The following is a 19,607-nucleotide window of genomic DNA, read 5'->3' as shown; positions in this document are numbered from 1 at the left end:
TCGTGATTCACATTTGTTACTCTTGGACTCTTCGGTCCTAGACGGTTAGGCGTCGCCGGAGAGCACCCGAGAGATTGTGGTGTGCCTCGGAAAGTTTGTAACGGTCGATTCCGCCGCCTCAGAATCATCTAGTGGAAGGAGAAAAATGAGTTGGAAAAGACTCCGGCTAGAGTGACCTTCATGGTACCCTCTAGGGCTAACCTTTGCTAGGTCGCCCGCAGCCCCCTCAACGGAGAGTAGGACTCGAACGAGTCTGAACTTCGGTAAAACAAATATCGTGTCTCAATTTGTATTTCATTCGATATTTGTGTTGCTCTAGCTCTTGTGCAGGTTCTCTGTGTTTATTGATATCTCTAGTAGGTACCTACAGTTTGGTTTGAAGATAGAAATCGAAAGGAGCAAGTCCGGGGCTATTCTGCAGAAACCGTGCATACCGGACACGTCCGGTATTAGAGCTATGTGCTGAAAATATTTATTCGCAGTTCTAACTTTGTGTTGCAGGGTTATATCTTCTAGATATATTCTTCATACCTTGTATACTCTGTGGCTAACTTGTGAGGGGTGGTACTACTCTTTATTTGGAGTTTCCGTTTTAGAAACTCCCTTTACTAATCATTTCCGCATTTAAAGGTGTTAATTTTCAGAAACGCCTATTCACCCTCCTCTAGGTGGCATCCTAGGTCCTTTCACGGACGCTGGACAGCGTCCGGTCGTGATTTTCCCTCTCTAGAACCTTACTGGAGTTGACCGGACGCTGGGACTCAGCGTCCGGTCACTTCATCTCTCAGCGTCCGGTCGCACCAGACGATTTCACCTTGATCAAATGAACTGACCGGACTCTACGCCAGCGTTCGGTCACCCTGGAGCCAGCGTCCGGTCAGTATTTGACCCTCCATTCACTTCTAACTCTCGATCATATGTGAATGAAGTTTGCTCCAATGGATCTAAGGGCTTCTTAGGAGCTACCCAGTGCTAGATTTAGCAAGTGTGCACCACACCTAACTCACTAGACTCACCTAGGTCAAGCTACCCGTCCATACCCCCTTAATAGTACGGCCAAAGAAAAAACAAAGTCATAAACTACTCTAAGTGTCTCTTTAACTCCAATCGACACTTAGAACTAGTCCATCTTTAACCTTATCGTCCATCCTTTAAAAACCGAAACGATTTTTATCATAGGGGCATGACCACCATGATAGCCCAATCGATCTCTATTACCATGACCTAATTTAATTACCTCTGCAAAACACACGTTAGTCATAGTAATCACGTATTGTCATTAATCATCGAAACCTAACTAGGGGCCTAGATGTTTTCACTAGACATATATTATATCTAGATACTTAGCAAAATAGATGTACCAAAGAAGTCAAAATGACTTATAATTTGGAACAGTGATGCTTATTTGATATCATAAACATTAGTACCTTTTTATAAATTTGGTCAAACTTGAAATATTTTGACTTATTTCGGGACTATCATTGCTAGGGACTATTGGAGACGCTCTTAGCTACCAAACTTAAAGCATAGCACAAGGGCTAATAGTTACTCCTAATTGTTAAGGTGAGCTAATAGTTCATTGCTAGGGATGTATACACCTACTAGTACTGGCTATGGATCGAACATGTAAGGTTAACAGTTACTCCCTCGTCCACGTAAGAACGTAATTCTCGTTTTTCAAGTCAAATAATTTAAACTTTGACTAAATTTATATAAAAATATACTAACATTCATAATTAAAAAATAAGTATCATTAGATTAGTTATAGAATATATTTTTATAATAAATTTATTTGAAGACATAAATATTAATATTATTTACTATAAACTTAATCAAACTTAGACTGTTTGATCGGCACGGTTACTATCATTGTATTCTTTTGCGGAGGGAGGGAGTAGACGACTAATTTGCTGTGTTTGTTCGGCGCTATTTAAACGTAGCGATAAAGGATCAGAGTTCAGACACGAGTTCAGTGGTTCTGCTATGTCTGTTCTCAGAGTAACGGCATCAACGAATGTCCAGCTTACTGCCGTGCTGAACTCCGCAAGGGAACACTGAAGAAGCGAAGAGATTATAGAACGTGTCATTATTTATTTATGGACATGGCCTTGCCTTGCCTCAGTAGCTTACATCATCGTACACGTACGTACATACATACGGAGCCACACTTATTGCACTGCCTGCCGCTTACATACATACTGTACTGTACATACATACACGTCGAACGTCTCCACTCAGGCTCCCTCGTACTACGTACGCACGTCTCCCCCAAGCGCGTCATCATCCTCGTTCGGTCGCTGATCAGGGCGGCGGCCTCACATCCTGGCGGTCGCCATCCTTAGGAGTGTCTCCACCACCTCCTCGCGGCGCCCGCGCCCTCCGTGGCGTCCTTCGCGTTCCTCCTGCTCCCTCTCCTCACGGCCGCCGTGGCGTCCGTGGCGTTCCTCCTCTTTCTCCCTCTCCTCACGGCCTCCGTGGCGGCGTTCGCGTTCCTCCTCTTGCTCCCTCTCCTCACGGCCGCCGTGGCGTCCTCCGCGCTCCTCCTCTTGCTCCTCCTCCGGGCCAGGAAGAAATCCCTTCTCGCGCCGGGCGCCGAGCACCTCGTCCACCTCCTCCGCCTTGGCCGCGAACGACAGCGCCTTGGCCACGCGGTCCAGCTTCTTGAGCACGTTGTCGGCGCCGGCCAGGAACACCTTCTCGTTCTTCTCGGCGTGGATCTCGAAGCACACGAGCTCGAGGTTGCTGTCCCGGGACGCCACCGCGACAAACGGGTGGCCCACGGGCACCACGAACGCCGTGCCCGGCGACAGCCGCGCCCGGATGGTGTGGTACCCCTGCCCAGCTTCCTCCTCCTCCTCGGATCCTTCTTCTTCTTCGCTCCTCCGCCTGCCCTTGCCGCGCTCGCCCTCGCCGCCCTGCGACTGGTGGTGGTGCGGGCACACGATCTCGGCGGACCCTTCGCCTTTCGCCACGTAGCTGATCTTGAACGAACGGGTGTTGAACAATGGCGCGCTCATGGAACCCTGTAACGAAGTGCTCATCAAAATCGCAAGCACAAGCTAGCCTAGCAACGGTTAATTTAGAGGGGGCGCACGCGCGCACGCACCGCGGTGATGTTGGTGAAGGAGACGCTGACGTCGTGGTCGGCGAGGTCGTGGAAGCTGCGCGCGTCGGCCTCGTAGAGCTGCCCGTGCTGGTTGCCGATGCTGGGCCGCTGGTCCAGGAGGCTGTAGGGGCCGTGCGACTCGCCGAACGGCGGCAGGGGCCAGTGCGGGCCGTGGCCGCCCTCCGAGGCGTGGCGCTGCAGCTCGCGGATCTGCTCCTCCGTGGCGCGCACGATGACCCCCTTGTCCTGCCCGCGCTTCCCGAACAGCCTCTCCAGCCGGTCGCTTGAGGTCTGCGACATGAACGCGATGTGAGCAGTGAGCACACACACAGGTCGACACTTCGTTGCTGCACATGTAAGACATGTATGTCATGTGTGTACTACGTACCTTGTAAGCAGCTCTTTGGATGCTCTTGCTGAAGCTCGACAGGAACGATTCCGGGTTCCTCCCGCCGGGGCCGAAGAAGAACTGCCAAAAAAAAAAAAAATGACACGTCAGTCGATTGGGTTATGCAACAATCCATGATGTCTTGTTTAGAGCTTAATAATAATTACCTGGAACTCGCCAGGCACGGATATGGTGTGGAGGATCTTGGCGATGACCAGTTTCTTCCGGCCGTCGGTGTTGGCCAGGTAGGTGATGGCCCCGGCCGGCGCCACGAAGATGTGGCCTTCCTTGATGGTGTACGACCGCCTCTCGCCGTTCTCGATCGTCGTCACCACTCCCTCGCCTAGCAACCAATGAAATCCAGTCGATCAGCTAAGCACACCAACAAACGTACACGACGGCGTCCTCGATCACGGTCACCGGCGTACCTTGCACGACGTAGCCGATGCAGTGCGCGTCGGTGTGGCTGGGCACTACGAACGAGCGCGGGTTCGCCTCCAGGACCGCCACGCGGTAGTTCCGGATGCCGCGGAGGAGCTTGGACACCTCGTGGAACGGCCGGAGCGCCCTCACGGACCCCTGCTCGCTCCGGACGACGCGGCGGAAGCTGCGCCGGTCGAACACGTACGGCCGCCGGCCCTGCTCCTGCTCACGCTCGTCTCCCGACGAGCCCTCGCCGCGCCGGTCGTCACGGCGGTCGTGCTCGTGCTCGTGCCTGCCGCCCCGCTCCTCCTGCTGCTTCTCTCGCTCCTCCTCCCTGCACTGCTCCACGCACCGGGCGCGCTGGTGCCAGGGACTGTCCTCGCACCGCCGCGCGCACCGCCAGGACTTGTGGCCCCCGTGGCCGTGGTCGTGGTCCTCCCAGGACGACGCGAGCGCGGCGCCGGCGCAGAGGAGGGTGGCGAGGAGGAGGACGATTTTGGCGCTCACCATCGTGGTTTAAGTGGCACTGTGCTCGCTCTCGTGGGTCGTCGTGCTTCGGTGCCTTGGCCCTTGGGTTAGCTGACATGCAGAGGCGGAGTTGGCGCGCATTTTATACGAGCGCCGGGCCCTGGTACGTGGCGAGGGGGCGCGGCCGCGCGGCTACGTGGAGGAAGGCAGGCACACGGGTCGCCACGTCCCGCCGTACGGAGTACTCCTTACCGTGCTTATCCGGGCTCCGGCTCGGTGCGGTGCATGCCAGGGTGTGGCCGCCTCTGCGCAGACTTTGTCGTGTTACACGGAGTACACGGTGGTGTCGTGTTCCTGGGACTCTGATCCGCGGCGAGCGACCGAGCGTGTAAAAGAGTTCTATAGGTACGCTGAATCTGGACGCCGGGCAGCGGGTAAATTTTCTTTTTTCCTTTTTTGCTGTAAAAGAGTGAGCCGTGAGGCGGATCGACAGGCTGCAGTTTCTTTGTTTTTCAAATTTATTTACAACAAAAATAAAATTATTTAAAAACAAAGGATTCTGTTGCTTAGAGCATATAATACACACACACACACAAAAATTCTGTAACTTGCTATTCCTGATAGTCGCATGTCGTCTAATTTAGACGGCATCCAACAAAAACCAAAGGAATTGGATTTGCCTTTGGCATAAGCTCAAATATTCAAAAGATTAAGTGCTAAATGCTTCACGGAAGTTGTTGATAAATCCTGAACAAGCCTCCATTTCCATGATTTAGAGGAACAAGTGTTGCAGTGGTGCATAAACAGATTATATTGGAATGCGCATCCGACTATGGGAAGAAAGAATGAAAGAAACTAGTAAAAGAGAAAAAGAGAATGGTAAGTTTCATGTCTCAGCAAGGAAAATTAAACCCGCTTAATTGAGTGGACATGGTGGTTATTATTTTCGGCAGTGTTAGCGCGCTGCACTATGTTTTCCCACGCGCGCCTGCACTCTATGCCTTGAGGTCGCGCCAACACGCCTCCGCCCGCACCTGCGTTTCCTGTGCCCACGCCGCCCGTACGTCGCTTGCGCCGCTATACACAGGGACCGCTCGCGCCTCCTCCCGCTTCACACGCGCATCCCATATGCAACAGTCGACCTACTTTTGAAACATTCAAATACAACATACGACAGATGAAACACTTGAAACATGCTTCTGAAACACTTGAAAAAACACCTGAAAAACACTTGAAAACCATTACAAACATACGCAACACCTAGATAAAACACTTGCAACATACGTGTGAAACATATACAACATCCGGATAAACACACTTACAATATACGTCCGAAAACACAGATAAAACGTTGGGAACATACGCTTGCAACATACACGTACAATTACAACATCCCGATTCACTTTGCAACATCCATCCGAAACATTTGCAACATGCCTCTAAAACATCTGAAACACTTAAAATGTACGCCGAGGATGGTGGCGCGGCCTAGCAGCGACTAGTTGCGCCTGCGCCCCTTTCTTGGTTTGCTGGCCACACGCGGCGTCCGGGCGCCCAGACGTCAAGTTTTTTTATGAAGTCATTGAAGCGTCCAATTTTTTTTAGTAAAAGGGAGCAGACTTGTTGAGCCGGTCTGCAGGCCCGTCAAGGAGTGTCTGCGCGGACGGACGCCCTCACCGTAGCATTAGCTTATTACTTTCCTTCATGGGCACACGTGACATTCTTCTTTTAAATTTCTTGTAACCCAAGCAACACAAGTATTCCATTCCGATGCTAAAAAAAAAGTATTCCATTCCTGTATTTCGAAATCGTCTAGTTTTCTAGTGTTACCCTGTGTTTTCTATTCCTCTCTTTTTTCACACGTTCCGAACGTATCTGTAACTACATTTGTGGTGGATTTAATAGAAGAGGTTAGAGATGGGGACACCAATAGTCACATTAGTGATCTTGAGGTAGTTTCTAGGACAAATGAATATGGTTCATAAAAAAGGAGACAACAACAAAATTAAATAAATGATATATACACCCTCTGTCCCATATTACCTGTCGTTTCCGGTTTCTGTGCCACAAGTTTGACTCGATTTGTAGAAAATGCGTACAACATTTCAGCCTGTTCGCTTGTTGGTTTCAGCCAGCCCAAACCAACCAGCCAACAGTGTTTTTCTCTCACAAAAAACCAGCACCAGCCAGCCCAAACCAGCACCAGCCCCAACCAGCGAACAGGCCCTTTATATCCCCAAATAAATTTATTAAAAAACTAGATTCAAAGATCTTTTCAATGATACTAATTATGTACCATAAATATTAATATTTTGTAATATATATTTTATCAAAATTATTTCTCGGAAAGCGAAAGCGACAGATACTTTGGACGGAGGGAGTAGTCATATAAATTACGATGGCTCGGGTACTTTTGGCTTTTGATCTGGTAAATAAAAAGATTGCTTTATTGGAGACAAGGCTAGATGATTTTTTTAATGAACGGGTACGAGAGATGAATGGTCATGTTCGGCTTACCGCATATTTGGCTTGTTCGGCTTCTTTTTTCAGCTGAAACCGTGTTTTTCTCTTACAACAATTCAGCCGGAAGAGTGTTTTTCAGCCAGTTTCAATCAAGTTTCAGACCAACGAACGGGGCAGTGCCTATTCCATTCACATATTGTCCTGTTCGCTTGGCTGATAAGTCATGGCTGAAAGTACGGTTGGCTGATTTGCTGTGAGAGAAAAATACTGTTCGTTGGCTGAAAAAGTACGGTTTATAAGCCAAGCGAACACGAGGATAGAAAAGAAAGGTACAACCCTATTAGAATAGAAGAGACAAAAAAAAAAAAAAACGGAAAGAGGGAGGGGCAAAACCAAAAGCCTATTCTCTTGCTAACAAAACCGCTAAACTTTTTGCACCCGCTGTAACCAGGCTGCCGCTTCTGTTTTTATTTGTGCAAAAAGTGACTAGAGGCTTTGATTTATGCTTAGCAAAAACCCTTGCGTTTCTCTCCTTCCAGATCTCCCAAACGATGAGGGGGAGACCCTCCTAGTGCTTTACGTGGAATGTCCACCGTGTTGGTTAAGGTGGTCCACGAGTATGTGCTAACAATTTCGTGGAGTCAATTTAAGCACCATATATGATTGAGATTAACTTCTATACCACGTGCTTGATGATGAGACAACATTGTCTCACTTTAGCACTTTGCGTTTATACACCCTCTCATGCCCACTCCTACGCAGTACGCACACGTACGTGCACACTGACCACACACAAAATTAGAGATGAATTTTATTAGGACAATAGGACACCTCTGACAGTACACTGACTCATGTAGCTATTTGCATGCATGAGCATGTCCTATGTCGAGAAAAAAAGAAGACTAAAAAACACGCAGCAGGTGGTGGCTACTCCCTCGGTACCACAATATAAGTCGTTACGAGATACGCGCACGAACGAAACTATAGTCATAAGTGTGGTTGCGGCCGCACCCACATAAAAATTAAAAACAGTAGAAATGACTAATTTTCACTGTATTTGCACCAATAATCCATATATTATATATCCTTGCACCCACAAGGCAAGCGCATCCTCCTCGGATTTGCTCTAACTCTATCCTTGGATACATGCAAGTCAAACTTTCTCAACTTTGATTAGATTTGTAGAAAATACGTGCAACATTTATATCTCCAAATAAGTTTGTTATGAAAGTATATTCAATTATCTATCTATTGATATGAATTATGTAGTATAAATATTAATATTCCTTTATATATAATTGGTTAAAATAAAAAAAACTAATTTCTCGAGAAGCGAGAACGACTTCTATTTTGGGACATAGGTAGTATATATTTTTGCGCTCATCTCGCTCAGATGGGGGACTTTTCCTAAACATATGTATTGGAGGAAGTTTTCTTATGTCAAAACGGCTCAATACTAACTTGGGATGTTTATTTTTTTCTACTTTGTTTCTTTAGCAGCACACAAATGGCCGAAAATACATGCATCATTAAAGACAATGAGAAACAATTTTAGAGTAATTTATATAAGAAATAAATATGCTTCAGTGATATCTTTTAGATAACGTACATGCATGGCCTGAGAACTACAGGCCTTATATCTACGAGTCTACGACTATATAGATTAACAAATGGGCGGCATGGGACGGACTCGGGCTGGCACGACCCTATTAGCAAATTGTGCCATGTCGTGCCTGTTCATGGACTGTGCCTTTGGTCTAGGCACGACCCTACAACGTCTTAGTCGGGCCGGGTTGACTCGATGAGCCTGCCAAGGTAAGCTATGCCTCCGTCGCATTTGCCGCTGCGTTTGCCTACACCACCACTGAACCATGCAAATTATCAACTTGTTCGGTTGGCTGGTTCGTATAGTTGCTGGTTTGTGAAGAAGTACTGTTGGCTGGTTTGTGTGAGAGAAAAATACTGTTTCGACTGAAAATTTACGATCGTTTACGACAGGCCACAGCCAAGCGAACAAGCTGGGGGGAAGAACACGCCGCCGCCACGCCTACACCATCACAAGAGAGAATGACGAGATGGGATAGGAGAAATGGAAGGTGGTCATCCGGCTCGACTACTACTGTAGCTGCTCGGGATCATGGGAGGGGAGAGATGGAACAAAAGGTGGCCGGGGAAGAAGGTGGCGATGTTGGAGGAATGGCGGGATCGAAATCAAGGGAGAAATGAAAGGTGGCCGTGTGAAGAAAGCCAATCTGAGAGGAGAAGGCGCGGGAAGGACAAGAGGTGATGTGGGAGCTAGACTTTAGACAGCGGTTATATACTAACAGATAGCATATACCACATAAGGCAGATTGATAATCGGGCTAGATCATACGAGCACGCCATGCTAGGTAGCAGCCTAGGCACGGCCCGCTCATTGGACCGGGCCAGAATGCGCACAACAGCCGTCGGGCCATACCATGCCTGGGCCAGGCCAAAACGCCAGGTCATGGGCTGTAGCCCATGGACCTCGGCTGAAATGGCCATCTATATCCCCACAACTGTGACAGAGGAAGTGCTGGCTAGTGTCACTGCTAACTGCTTTCCCGGTGGTTGATATATGAGTATATGACCCATCCTACCACAGATTTTTTCTCACCAAAGTCAGCTGGAGAAAGCAACGCGTTTGTCCTGCGAAAAGTGGACGAAACTGCTATTTGTCCTGTTCACTTGGTTGATAAGCCATGGCTGAAAGTATTGTTGGCTGATTTATTGTGAGAGAAAAATATTATTCGTTAGCTGAAAAAGTACGGCTTATAAGCCAAGTGAACAAGGCGATTATATTGAAGGCAACACAAGGTATCAGTCTCAAAGCCATCTGATATACGTTGAAGGTGGATAGGGCAGTGCATCTACCCGACCACAAAAAGCACTCCCACTTTCACCTATACATTTCTCCTCCAACAGCAGTTTGTATATCACATCAGACATCGCATACCGAATGCTCTGATTATGTACTTCTGGCTTCTGGGATTGTTCATTGTTGTGAGTCATGTCGATGGTGCATATACGTTCAGATGAGTTGGCTGGTAGTATGTTGTTCATGTTCTAGTAATGCTCTCTGTACTATACGATCAGTGACCACGTCAGACGTGCGTGGACATGATTTTTTTTTGAAAGGAAGTGGACATGAATTTTAATGTGGGCGTTTGACAGGAATTTGAGTTTCAATAGAATGATTGGTGCAATATCAAAAGGTGTTGTCACTATTCTACCACTAAACCACTGTCAACTGTCATCTAATCTCTTGGGAAGTTTGGTTGCGTTGTCTCTAATCCAATGTCTTCAGGCTCCTGGAGACCACATGAACGGAAACAACTACTGCACCATTGTGAATGCGCGGATGTAGTTTAACATTTTTATGTAATTTGAAAACAACAATATAATCATCACAGCTATTATTATATCTATACAATATTGTTAAAGGAGCTCCACGCTCGCGAGAAGATCTAGAATTTACAAAATTAATTTAAAAAAGAAAAAAATGCAGCACAACGATCTCAGTGCGATGTCGACGATTAGACTCCGATAAACCAGCTCATGCGGAAATCAGGCAAGATAAAGGAGAATCATGAACCTAGAGAATCTGTTTCGAATCTATTCATGTTCTCTTGGATGTTGTCATTGAAGATACCGATCGAACAACAACAATAATATTGTTTGGTAGAGCTCTAGTTCTAGAAAACACGTGGATTTTCTAGAGCTGGTCACATATAGGTCTAAAAATTCTAGATCTAAAGCTATAAGCATGTTAAGTGTATTTACGTAACTCATTTTAATTTAGTCTACAAACTATAGAATCATTCGAAGGTAAAGTTATGCCAAACGAGTCGTAAGGCGCAGACGTGTGGCCTGACGGTACAGAGCAGAGACCACCACAAGCAAGTAAACTTGACGATGATACGGATGGCGAATTAACTAGATTGGTCTAGTCTAACTATAATGGAGCTGCTCCTATAGAGAAACAATCTCCATGAGGCATTGTGGGTGTGGGTAATAATGGAGCCTTAGGGTTTAAGAACATAACCTAAACTCGTGATACCATAAAAAAATGGAAATAATTCATGCATATTAGTTGATTGTGTACAAATGTATAATTCATCGGATGTTTCACATTGAGTCTCTCGAGTGGTATACTTAGAGTATAGTAATTGTATAAAGATTTGGACGGTAAAATGCCTCCCTAGATACATATAAGATTACGATATCTTAACTATCAAATATACTGTTAGCATCCTCGCGGTCTTTGTTAGAGTGCGCAGCGGAATCTGGCCCAGCTCGCTATACTAGCGGTCTTCTTATCAGGAACTGCCTGATACAACCAGCCTTCTTCATGCAATAAACCAAGCGAAACTAGATTCCTCGTTAGCCCTGGCACATGCTTCACACCCTTAAGCATCTCTTCACCATTACACAACTTGAGTTTGATGTCGCCCACTCCTTCAGCGAGATAGCCTGAACCATCTCCCAAGTAAGCAAAACCACTTTCCTTCTCAGTGTATGACGAGAATAACTCCTTCGGTGTTGCATGGAACGAGCTAGCTAAATCCAACAACCACGCTTCATAGGACTTTTCACTTGACACTGTGAGAATGTCACCTTCGCTATCCGAGTCTGTTACGACACGACTAGTAATTTCACTGGTTTAGAATGGATCCACACGGAAAGTGAGTGGGTTTAGGGATACATCGAGCGGCGCTCGCCATCAATCCGAACGCAGCCGGCCAGTTCGTTCTCTCCCGTTTTTCCCCCTCTGCTCTCCCCCTTCTTCCAGATAACGTCTCTCCTACGGCTTCGTCCAACTTGGGCCGAAGTACCTGCTGTTGGGCTGGACCTTCCTCTTGGGCCTTGTCGATTGAATTGCTTCCTGGGTTAGTTCTCCACCAGTAGCTGCTTCCCCATCATCGGTGCCTCCTTCAGTTACAGATTTCAACACCGGCGGCATCGTGACATTCCTCCCTCCTTGAGAACCGGCTTGTCCCCAAGCCGGGGCCGCCGAAAAGATCAGCTTCAACGCTTGTTCATCCTCCCAGGTAGCCAGATGAGCAGGCCACATCGACCATTGCACCAAAATTTGATCAATGACAGTGTTGTTATGACGATGACGACGGCGTTGCAAGATTTTTAATGGATATTGAAATGCAACAGGGGTTTCAGGTATCTCAGCACAGACCTGATCAGGAGAAGTGACAGCGAGCTTGAGTTGAGATACATGAAAGACAGGATGCACACTTGATGTTGCTGGTAAGTCCAACTTATAAGCCACATTGCCAATTTTCTCGAGAATCTTGAATGGATCAAAATATCTGAAGGATAATTTCTGATTGCGACGATGAGCCAAAGAAGTTTGAATGTAAGGCTGTAGCTTAATGAACACTGACTGACCAACAGCATAGCTCCTTTCAATGCGGTTTTTATCAGCCTGATGTTTCTGGCGTTGTTGGACTCGGATCAGGTGCTGCTGCAAAACTTGCTCCATCAACCGATGATCAGACAACCATTTCTCTAAATCAGGTATAGCACAATCCTGAATATGATCTATACCAAAATGCTTAGGCTCATGTCCATACAATACTTCAAAAGGGGTACGATTCAAGGATGAATGATAGCTGGTGTTGTACCAAAATTCAGCCAAAGGTAACCAATCCTTCCATTTAGTGGGATAAGCATGAACAACACATCTCAAATAACCTTCTAAGCATTGATTGACACGCTCAGTTTGCCCATCCGTTTGCGGATGATAAGCAGTGCTCATCTATAACTCAGTTTGAGATAGACGAAAAAGTTCCTTCCAGATAGCACTAGTAAAGATTTTGTCCCTATCCGAGATTAGAGCAGTTGGCAATCCATGCAATCGATAGATATGATCTAAATAGACCTTAGCTATTTGCAGTGCAGTGAAAGGATGAGTCAAGGCAATAAAGTGGGCATATTTGGAAAACTTGTCCACCACTACAAGAATGCAGTTGCAACCTTTAGATAGAGGTAAACCTTCCACAAAATCTTGACTCACCACTTGCCAAGCATGTGAAGGCACATGAAGAGGCTGAAGAACTCCAGGATATTTGACTCTTTCAGATTTAGCTTGTTGACAGACTAAACACTGAGATACGAAAGCCTTCACCATTGATTTGAGGTCGGGTCAAGCAAACATCTTCTTGATCTTCATGTATGTAACCAGAAACCCTGAGTGACCCCCAATAGCTGAAGAATGTAAGGCTAAAATAATCTGTTGTTGCAACTGCGGACTGCTAGCAACCTAGATCTTAGATTTGTACTTAATAATGCCACTATCCAAAGAAAAATGACCTTGAGGAGAAGAAATAACTAGTGAGGTCAATAGCTTAGAAGTGGCAGGGTGAGTCCCATAAGTTGCAGTTAACCGTTGAACCCAGACAGGTTGAGAGGTGGACAAAGCATAGAAGTCTTGGGGCACATGGTGAGTGGCTGATGGTAATCTAGAAAGAGCATCAGCTGCAGAATTCTCTGAACCTTTCTTATAAATGATTTTATAATTCAGTCCTAGCAATTTAGTATAAGCCTTCAACTGTCAAGGTGTGGTCAATCTTTGATCAGTGAGATTCTCAAGACTCTTCTGATCAGTTTTGATATGAAATGGGGCATGTTGAAGATAAGATCTCCAATGATCTACAGCCATCAAGATAGCCAAACATTCCTTCTCATATGTTGATAAACCTTGATTTTTAGGTCCCAAAGCTTTACTGATATATGCTATAGGGTGACCCTCTTGCTGTAAGACAACCCCAATTCCTTTAGCTGAAGCATCGGTCTCTATAGTAAACACCTTAGAGAAGTCTGGCAATTAAAGAACAGGAGCAGTAGTTAAGGCTTGCTTGAGCTGATCAAAGGCAGTTTGATGGATAGAAGTCCACACAAAAATAGTGCCCTTTTTTAACAGGTCAGTCAATGGCTTTGCAATAGCACCAAAATGTTGCACAAATTTCTTGTAATACCCAGCCAATCCCAAAAAACCTCTGACATCTTTCACATTTGTAGGCACAGGCCATTGTTGAACATCTTGGATTTTCTTGGGATCTGTAGCAACACCATCACCACTAATAATGTGTCCCAAATACTTGAGCTATTGCTAGGCAAATGAGCATTTGGACAGTTTTATTTGAATGCCATGCTGCTGCAAAAGCTGAAACACTTGGTGAAGGATCTGGAGATGACTATCCCAAGTAGATGCATAGACCAATATGTCATCAATAAAGACAACTACACCTTTCCTGAGTAATGGTGCCAAGATATAATTCATGGTCTGTTGAAATGTGGCTGGCCCCCCTGTGACTCCATATGGCATAACTGTATACTCGTAATGGCCGTGGTGCGTCTGAAAGGTTGTCTTATATTGATCAGATTCTTCCATCAGTATCTGATGATACCCAGTTGTCATATCCAGACTAGTGAACCACTTGGCTCCAGTCAACTCATCCAGAATTTCATCAATTACAGGTAAAGGAAACTTGTTTTTGACTGTCAAGGCATTCAGTTTTCTATAGTCCACACACATGCGCTAATCTCTAGTTTTCTTCTTAACTAGCAGCACTAGAGAAGCAAAAGGACTGTTACTCTCCCGAATTAAACCATTCTGCAACAGTTCTTGAACTTGCTTTTCTATTTCATCCTTCTATGCTGGATTATAACGATAGGGCCTTAACCGAAAAGGTTGAGCTCCAGGAACTAATGGAATTGTGCGATTGATGTGTCGTTTTGGTGGCAAGCCCATAGGTTTAGCAAACAACTCTTCATACTGAGTTATTAAGGCATGGAGGTCAGCAGGCCAACTGCTGAATATAGACCGAGGCTGTAATTGGAACATTTCCAAAATACACCATAGTTGATCATTTGAACACAACTCCATAACTTTAGATGCAGTAATAGTGGGACATTGTTGCAAATTGGGCTGCAATCCAGTCAACTGAATCTTCTGACCAGCATGATTGAAGAAAAGCCACTTGTTTCTCCAATGAATTTCCATAGGACTGTGTATGCTCAACCAATCCATACCAAATATGATGTCATAACACTGCAAGGGTAATATCTTTAGATTGATCACAAAATTATGACCCTAGATGATCACTGGACAATTAACCAACTCTTGAGTGCACTGTAATAAGGTACCATTGGCCACTTTGATTTGAATAGGATCAAGCAATGGAGTCCAATTGGGAAGACAACTAGCCAAAGTGTGACTGATGAAGCTACTAGTACTGCCAGAATCCACTAAGAGTACTACAACATGTTGAGACAGAGTGCCTGCTAATCGGATAGTTTGATGACAATCAGTACCTTGCACAGCAGACAAAGACGATTCCATCAAATCTTCACCGGAGTCAGAACTAAGCTTATCAGGCTTACTCTGAGAAATGGCATCTTCTTCAGGTAAGAGCTGCCATAACTCTTCCACAAGATTCAGAGCAATAGTAGCAGCACATTTATGTGCTGGATTCCACTTATCACCACATTTGAAACACAATCCTTTGGCTCTTCTATAGGATTTGATGTTCTGAAGTTTATCTTCCAACCTTGATGGTTTAGCTGGCTCAACAGGTTTTGGAGTGCCAGGTGTATGTGTTGCAGCCAGAGCTCTTGGAGGAGACATTGGTGAATAAGACACTCTTGCATAAGAACTTTGAATAGATGATCCCCCATCTTGTCGTTTGCCATCCTTGGAAGGAATATCCAGCAACACCTCTTCCTATAATAGAGCAAGAGAACAAGCAGCATCCAAACTGGCAGGACGATGTACAAGTACTACAGAACGAATATTATCTTGCAACCCATCAATGAAACGACTAATGATGACATGAGGGCTGAAATTGGGGTCATGAGCAAGTATTTGGTGGATAAGATCATCAAATTGCTCAATATAAAAGGAAATTGTGGAGGTTTGTTTGAGCCTAAAGAATTGATGGTTTAAGTGACTTTGCTGATCTTGTTCAAAGCATTGACAAATGGTGGCACACAGTTCAGGCCAAGTAGCATGCTGAAGAATGGTTTCTACAGATTGGGACCAAAAGGCCGCAGAACCGACAAAATTCATGATGGCCAGCTTGACCCACATGTTAGGATGAATGGCATAAACGTCAAAATAGGATTCACATTGTTTTTGCCAGAGCTTTGGGTTTTTGCCATCAAACTTAGGAAACTCAATCTGAGGTATAGCTTTGGTCATGTCAAAGTGTAACTGAGATTCGGATGAACCAACATACGGATGAGGGAAATTATGCGCACCTTCGACTGGGGTAGGCATGAAGGTGGTGACCACCCCATTGCCAATGCCTCGGTGACTGGTTTCGACGCCGGCGCCAATAGGCTGTTGTGTGGCCCCAGAAGGAGCCGTATGCTGACGATGAGCCACGGACTTCGTGAGGTCAATGGTCTCCATGTCGTAGACGCAAGAAGCTACTGCAGTTGGTGGAGGTTGTGCCACAAGCTGGTCAACCTTGTGCTGCAGATTGACGACCGAGTGATGAAGCTCGTCAACCATGGCATCGATCTATGGACACCACATGCCCACATCCTGAAGTACCACGAGATTATCGTTGAGTGTGCGCTAAATTGAAGTGTTCTAAACTTGCAACTCCTTCAGCATCTGGGTCAGGTCACTGAGTTGAGATTCCATCCGGATGATGCGCTTCTAGTCTCGAGTTAGATACTAAGGGCGAAGCAAATAATCTGGGACTGCCACCAGAATGGATCCAGAAACAGGAAACGCTCGAACAGGGCTAACTCAAGAAATCCGTGTGCTCGTTCGGGGAACGAATGCCGACCAACTCAACCTCGGCACAGACCTATTGATCCTCGCGATCAACGCTACGAAAGCAAATCATAGAGGAGAGCCTGCCGTTGGGCATCATGAGTCTAGATCGAGGCAAACGAACCGAGAACGGAGATGCACCTGGAAGCGAGAACGAGATCGCCGCCGCCGAACGCCCGCGGGATCGAGTGACCTCCGATACCAATTGTTACGACACGACTAGTAATTTCACTAGTTTAGAATGGATCCACATGGAAAGTGAGTGGGTTTAGGGATACATTGAGCGGCGCTCGCCATCAATCTAGACGCAACCGGCTAGTTTGTTCTCTCCCGTTTTCCCCTCTGCTCTCCCCCTTCTTCTAGATAACGTCTCTCCTACGGCTTCATCCAACTTGGGCTAAAGTACCTGCTGTTGGGCTGGACCTTCCTCTTGGGCTTTATCGATTGAATTGCTTCCTAGGTTAGTTCTCTACCAGTAGCTGCTTCCCCATCATCGGTGCCTCCTTCAGTTACAGATTTCAACACCGGTGGCATCGTGACAGAGTCATCCTTCTTGTTGGCAATCACAACACTTATGGATCCTCCATCCTTCTTCAGTTTTGGATAGTCTCTCTTTACGTGTCCCCAATCCTTGCACTTAAATCACCATGGCCCCTTCTTCTTGTTGCCCTTCTTATTTTCCACACCAGGATCACCCCTGACTAGGAAAGCATCACCAAAAGACTCCTCCACTGCATTATTCTTCCTCCTTTGATCATGAGCAAGCAACACAACAACAATGTCCTCCACCTTGATGTTCTCCTTCCCATAAGTCAGCGTAGTAACCAAGTGCTCATAAGACCTCGACAACGAACATAGAAGAATAATTGCCCTGTCTTCATCATCAATCTTCACCTCGACCTTCACAAGATCAGCAACCAATTGATTAAAGACATTGATGTGCTCCGCAAGATCTGACCCCTCCTACATCTTCAAGCCAAATAACTTCTGCTTCAGATACAGCTTCTGAGTCACCTTCTTGGACATGGACTGACTTGCCAACTTGTCCCAAATTTTCTTCGGTGAAGTTTCCTCCATGACATGGTACATGATCTGATCAGAGAGACACAACCTAATGATAGTTGCACACGCCTACGCCCGCATCTCCTCCCACTTGTCATCATCTACCTTCTTTGGCTTAATCTTGCTGAGCACCTTCGAGATACTCTGTTGATCCAATAGATCCTTCACTCTCATCCGCCACAGCCCAAAGTTCCCAGTGCCATCAAACCTCGTCACCTCAAATTTGGATGCCATCGGCGCCATCTGCCTATTGCCATAGATCGTTGAAAAATCATGTACCTAATGTACGCCCGTGTGCTCGCTCCACATGCACCAAGCACGTCACCCACGTGCTTGTTTCTTGCTGCAGCACACACGTCACCATAGCACACACCTCCAGCACTTGCTATGATAATCCAACATATGTCGCTACCGCCGTACACCGCCTGTGCATAGCCACGCCGCTGGCAAACCCCCGTCGACTATCCTGCCGCTCGCACACGACGAAATCAACCAGCTTTGAGCACCGCTCGTAGATCACCATGACTCCGCAAATTCCACCTCTTGAACTGCCAATTGTTTTGATCTATAGTATACCGTGAACTCCTTGATTTTATAGATGTGGACGGTGAAAAAAGCGATGGTCGTTCTCCACCGTCAGGTGTCGCACACACGAAGCAAGCCGAGAGAAACTACGCAGAACAGATCCTGAGCTCTCTTCGGGCTTAGGAGTGGACACTGGGCTGGATGGTAGTGATCAAGAGCGTGCCAGTCAATTTGACTCTGTAATTGATAAGGAGAGAAAGTTGATCAGTAATTTAAGGCGGAACATGCCGATGTTTGTCCAGACAGTTCCAAATGTACGACCAAGTGGCCAGCAAGATAAGGCTATCGACTAAAGATTCGATATCCAGCATATTCATGATGCAATGTAAACAAAATAAGCATATCAACAATTATTATTTACTCAGTTACATAGATCTAACTTAGCCGATGATCTTGAAAACATGCGAGAGATGTAAGTGTAGACGTGTAAGCATACATGTGAGAAACATACTAGCTTTAAACTAGGATAAGAACAAGTAAAAGCATATAAATAGCCAGTACATCCTCGACATATAGGGCTATCGGCTAAAATAGCCAATTCCGGTGATCTTATTGTATAGCATACGATCACTCATCCGTTGAATGTAAATAAATCTACAAATAACTAGGCTCAATCTATTGTACCATCAATAGGTCCAGTCGTCTGATGCAGCATTGATAGTAGGACCATAGATCAGAGACCAGCAATCGATAGATCTACTTACATCGCAAAGAAATCATGAAGGCATGCTATACGCGTGAAAGCTCAGGCCATCGGCTAAATAGCCGATGGAGACAACAGGTGGCTGACACCATGCTCTTCTTAATAGATAGATCTATTAACCGATAATATCCAATCTGACACGCTATCAACAGATTGAGTCGGCTGATGCAACATTGATAGCGGAGTCATACCGAATACTGGCGATCAATGAATCTATCGGTGCAGAAAATGACCAACACGTAAATATTTGTAGTTTTGCTGTACGTTGTGATCAAAGGTGGCCTAACACTTAATGACACAGGGTTTATACTGGTTTAGGCAACATGCCCTATGTCCAGTTTGGGTCGGTCGATGACTTTATTCCTGAGCCCAGGTGCTCGAAGTTTGCTGTGGGGTAACAAACGGAAGGGAGAAAGATGGGAGGTACCACAGGTCTAGTCAGACTTCGGTCTGAAGGGCCAAGAGTGACGGGAGCTCTGCTATGTGCTAAGTGTTTGAGCGTGTGCTCGAGGTTTGAACCTAGTGGTTCTCCTATTGTGTGTGTTATTCGAGTTGTTGTGGATAGATCAATCTATCTGTTGGGAGA

The 19,607-nt window shown here is 45.9% G+C and overlaps 1 protein-coding gene across 1 annotated transcript; it reads right to left on the bottom strand.

Annotated features, from left to right (window-relative positions):
• Positions 1-2,094: 2,094 nt before the first annotated feature.
• Positions 2,095-4,483, bottom strand: LOC136473648 (globulin-1 S allele-like). The gene is made up of 5 exons (XM_066471306.1): positions 3,923-4,483; positions 3,662-3,837; positions 3,495-3,575; positions 3,107-3,397; positions 2,095-3,023 (listed from the first exon to the last, which is right to left on the bottom strand). Exons 1-5 carry the CDS (start codon positions 4,425-4,427, stop codon positions 2,316-2,318), a joined length of 1,761 nt encoding a protein of 586 aa, XP_066327403.1. The 5' UTR covers positions 4,428-4,483; the 3' UTR covers positions 2,095-2,315.
• Positions 4,484-19,607: the final 15,124 nt, after the last annotated feature.

This window comes from Miscanthus floridulus, chromosome 1 (genome assembly GCF_019320115.1).
Source record: "Miscanthus floridulus cultivar M001 chromosome 1, ASM1932011v1, whole genome shotgun sequence".
NCBI classification, from domain to species: domain Eukaryota; kingdom Viridiplantae; phylum Streptophyta; class Magnoliopsida; order Poales; family Poaceae; genus Miscanthus; species Miscanthus floridulus.
This window is presented reverse-complemented; position numbering and strand designations above follow the sequence as displayed.

Coding starts and splice junctions, on each gene's coding strand:
- LOC136473648 (XM_066471306.1), bottom strand. CDS start 4,427: ATGGTGAGCGCCAAAATCGTCCTCCTCCTCGCCACCCTCCTCTGCGCC. Junction 3,838..3,922: donor CATCGGCTACGTCGTGCAAG/GTACGCCGGTGA, acceptor ATTGGTTGCTAG/GCGAGGGAGTGGTGACGACG. Junction 3,576..3,661: donor CCGTGCCTGGCGAGTTCCAG/GTAATTATTATT, acceptor TTTTTTTGGCAG/TTCTTCTTCGGCCCCGGCGG.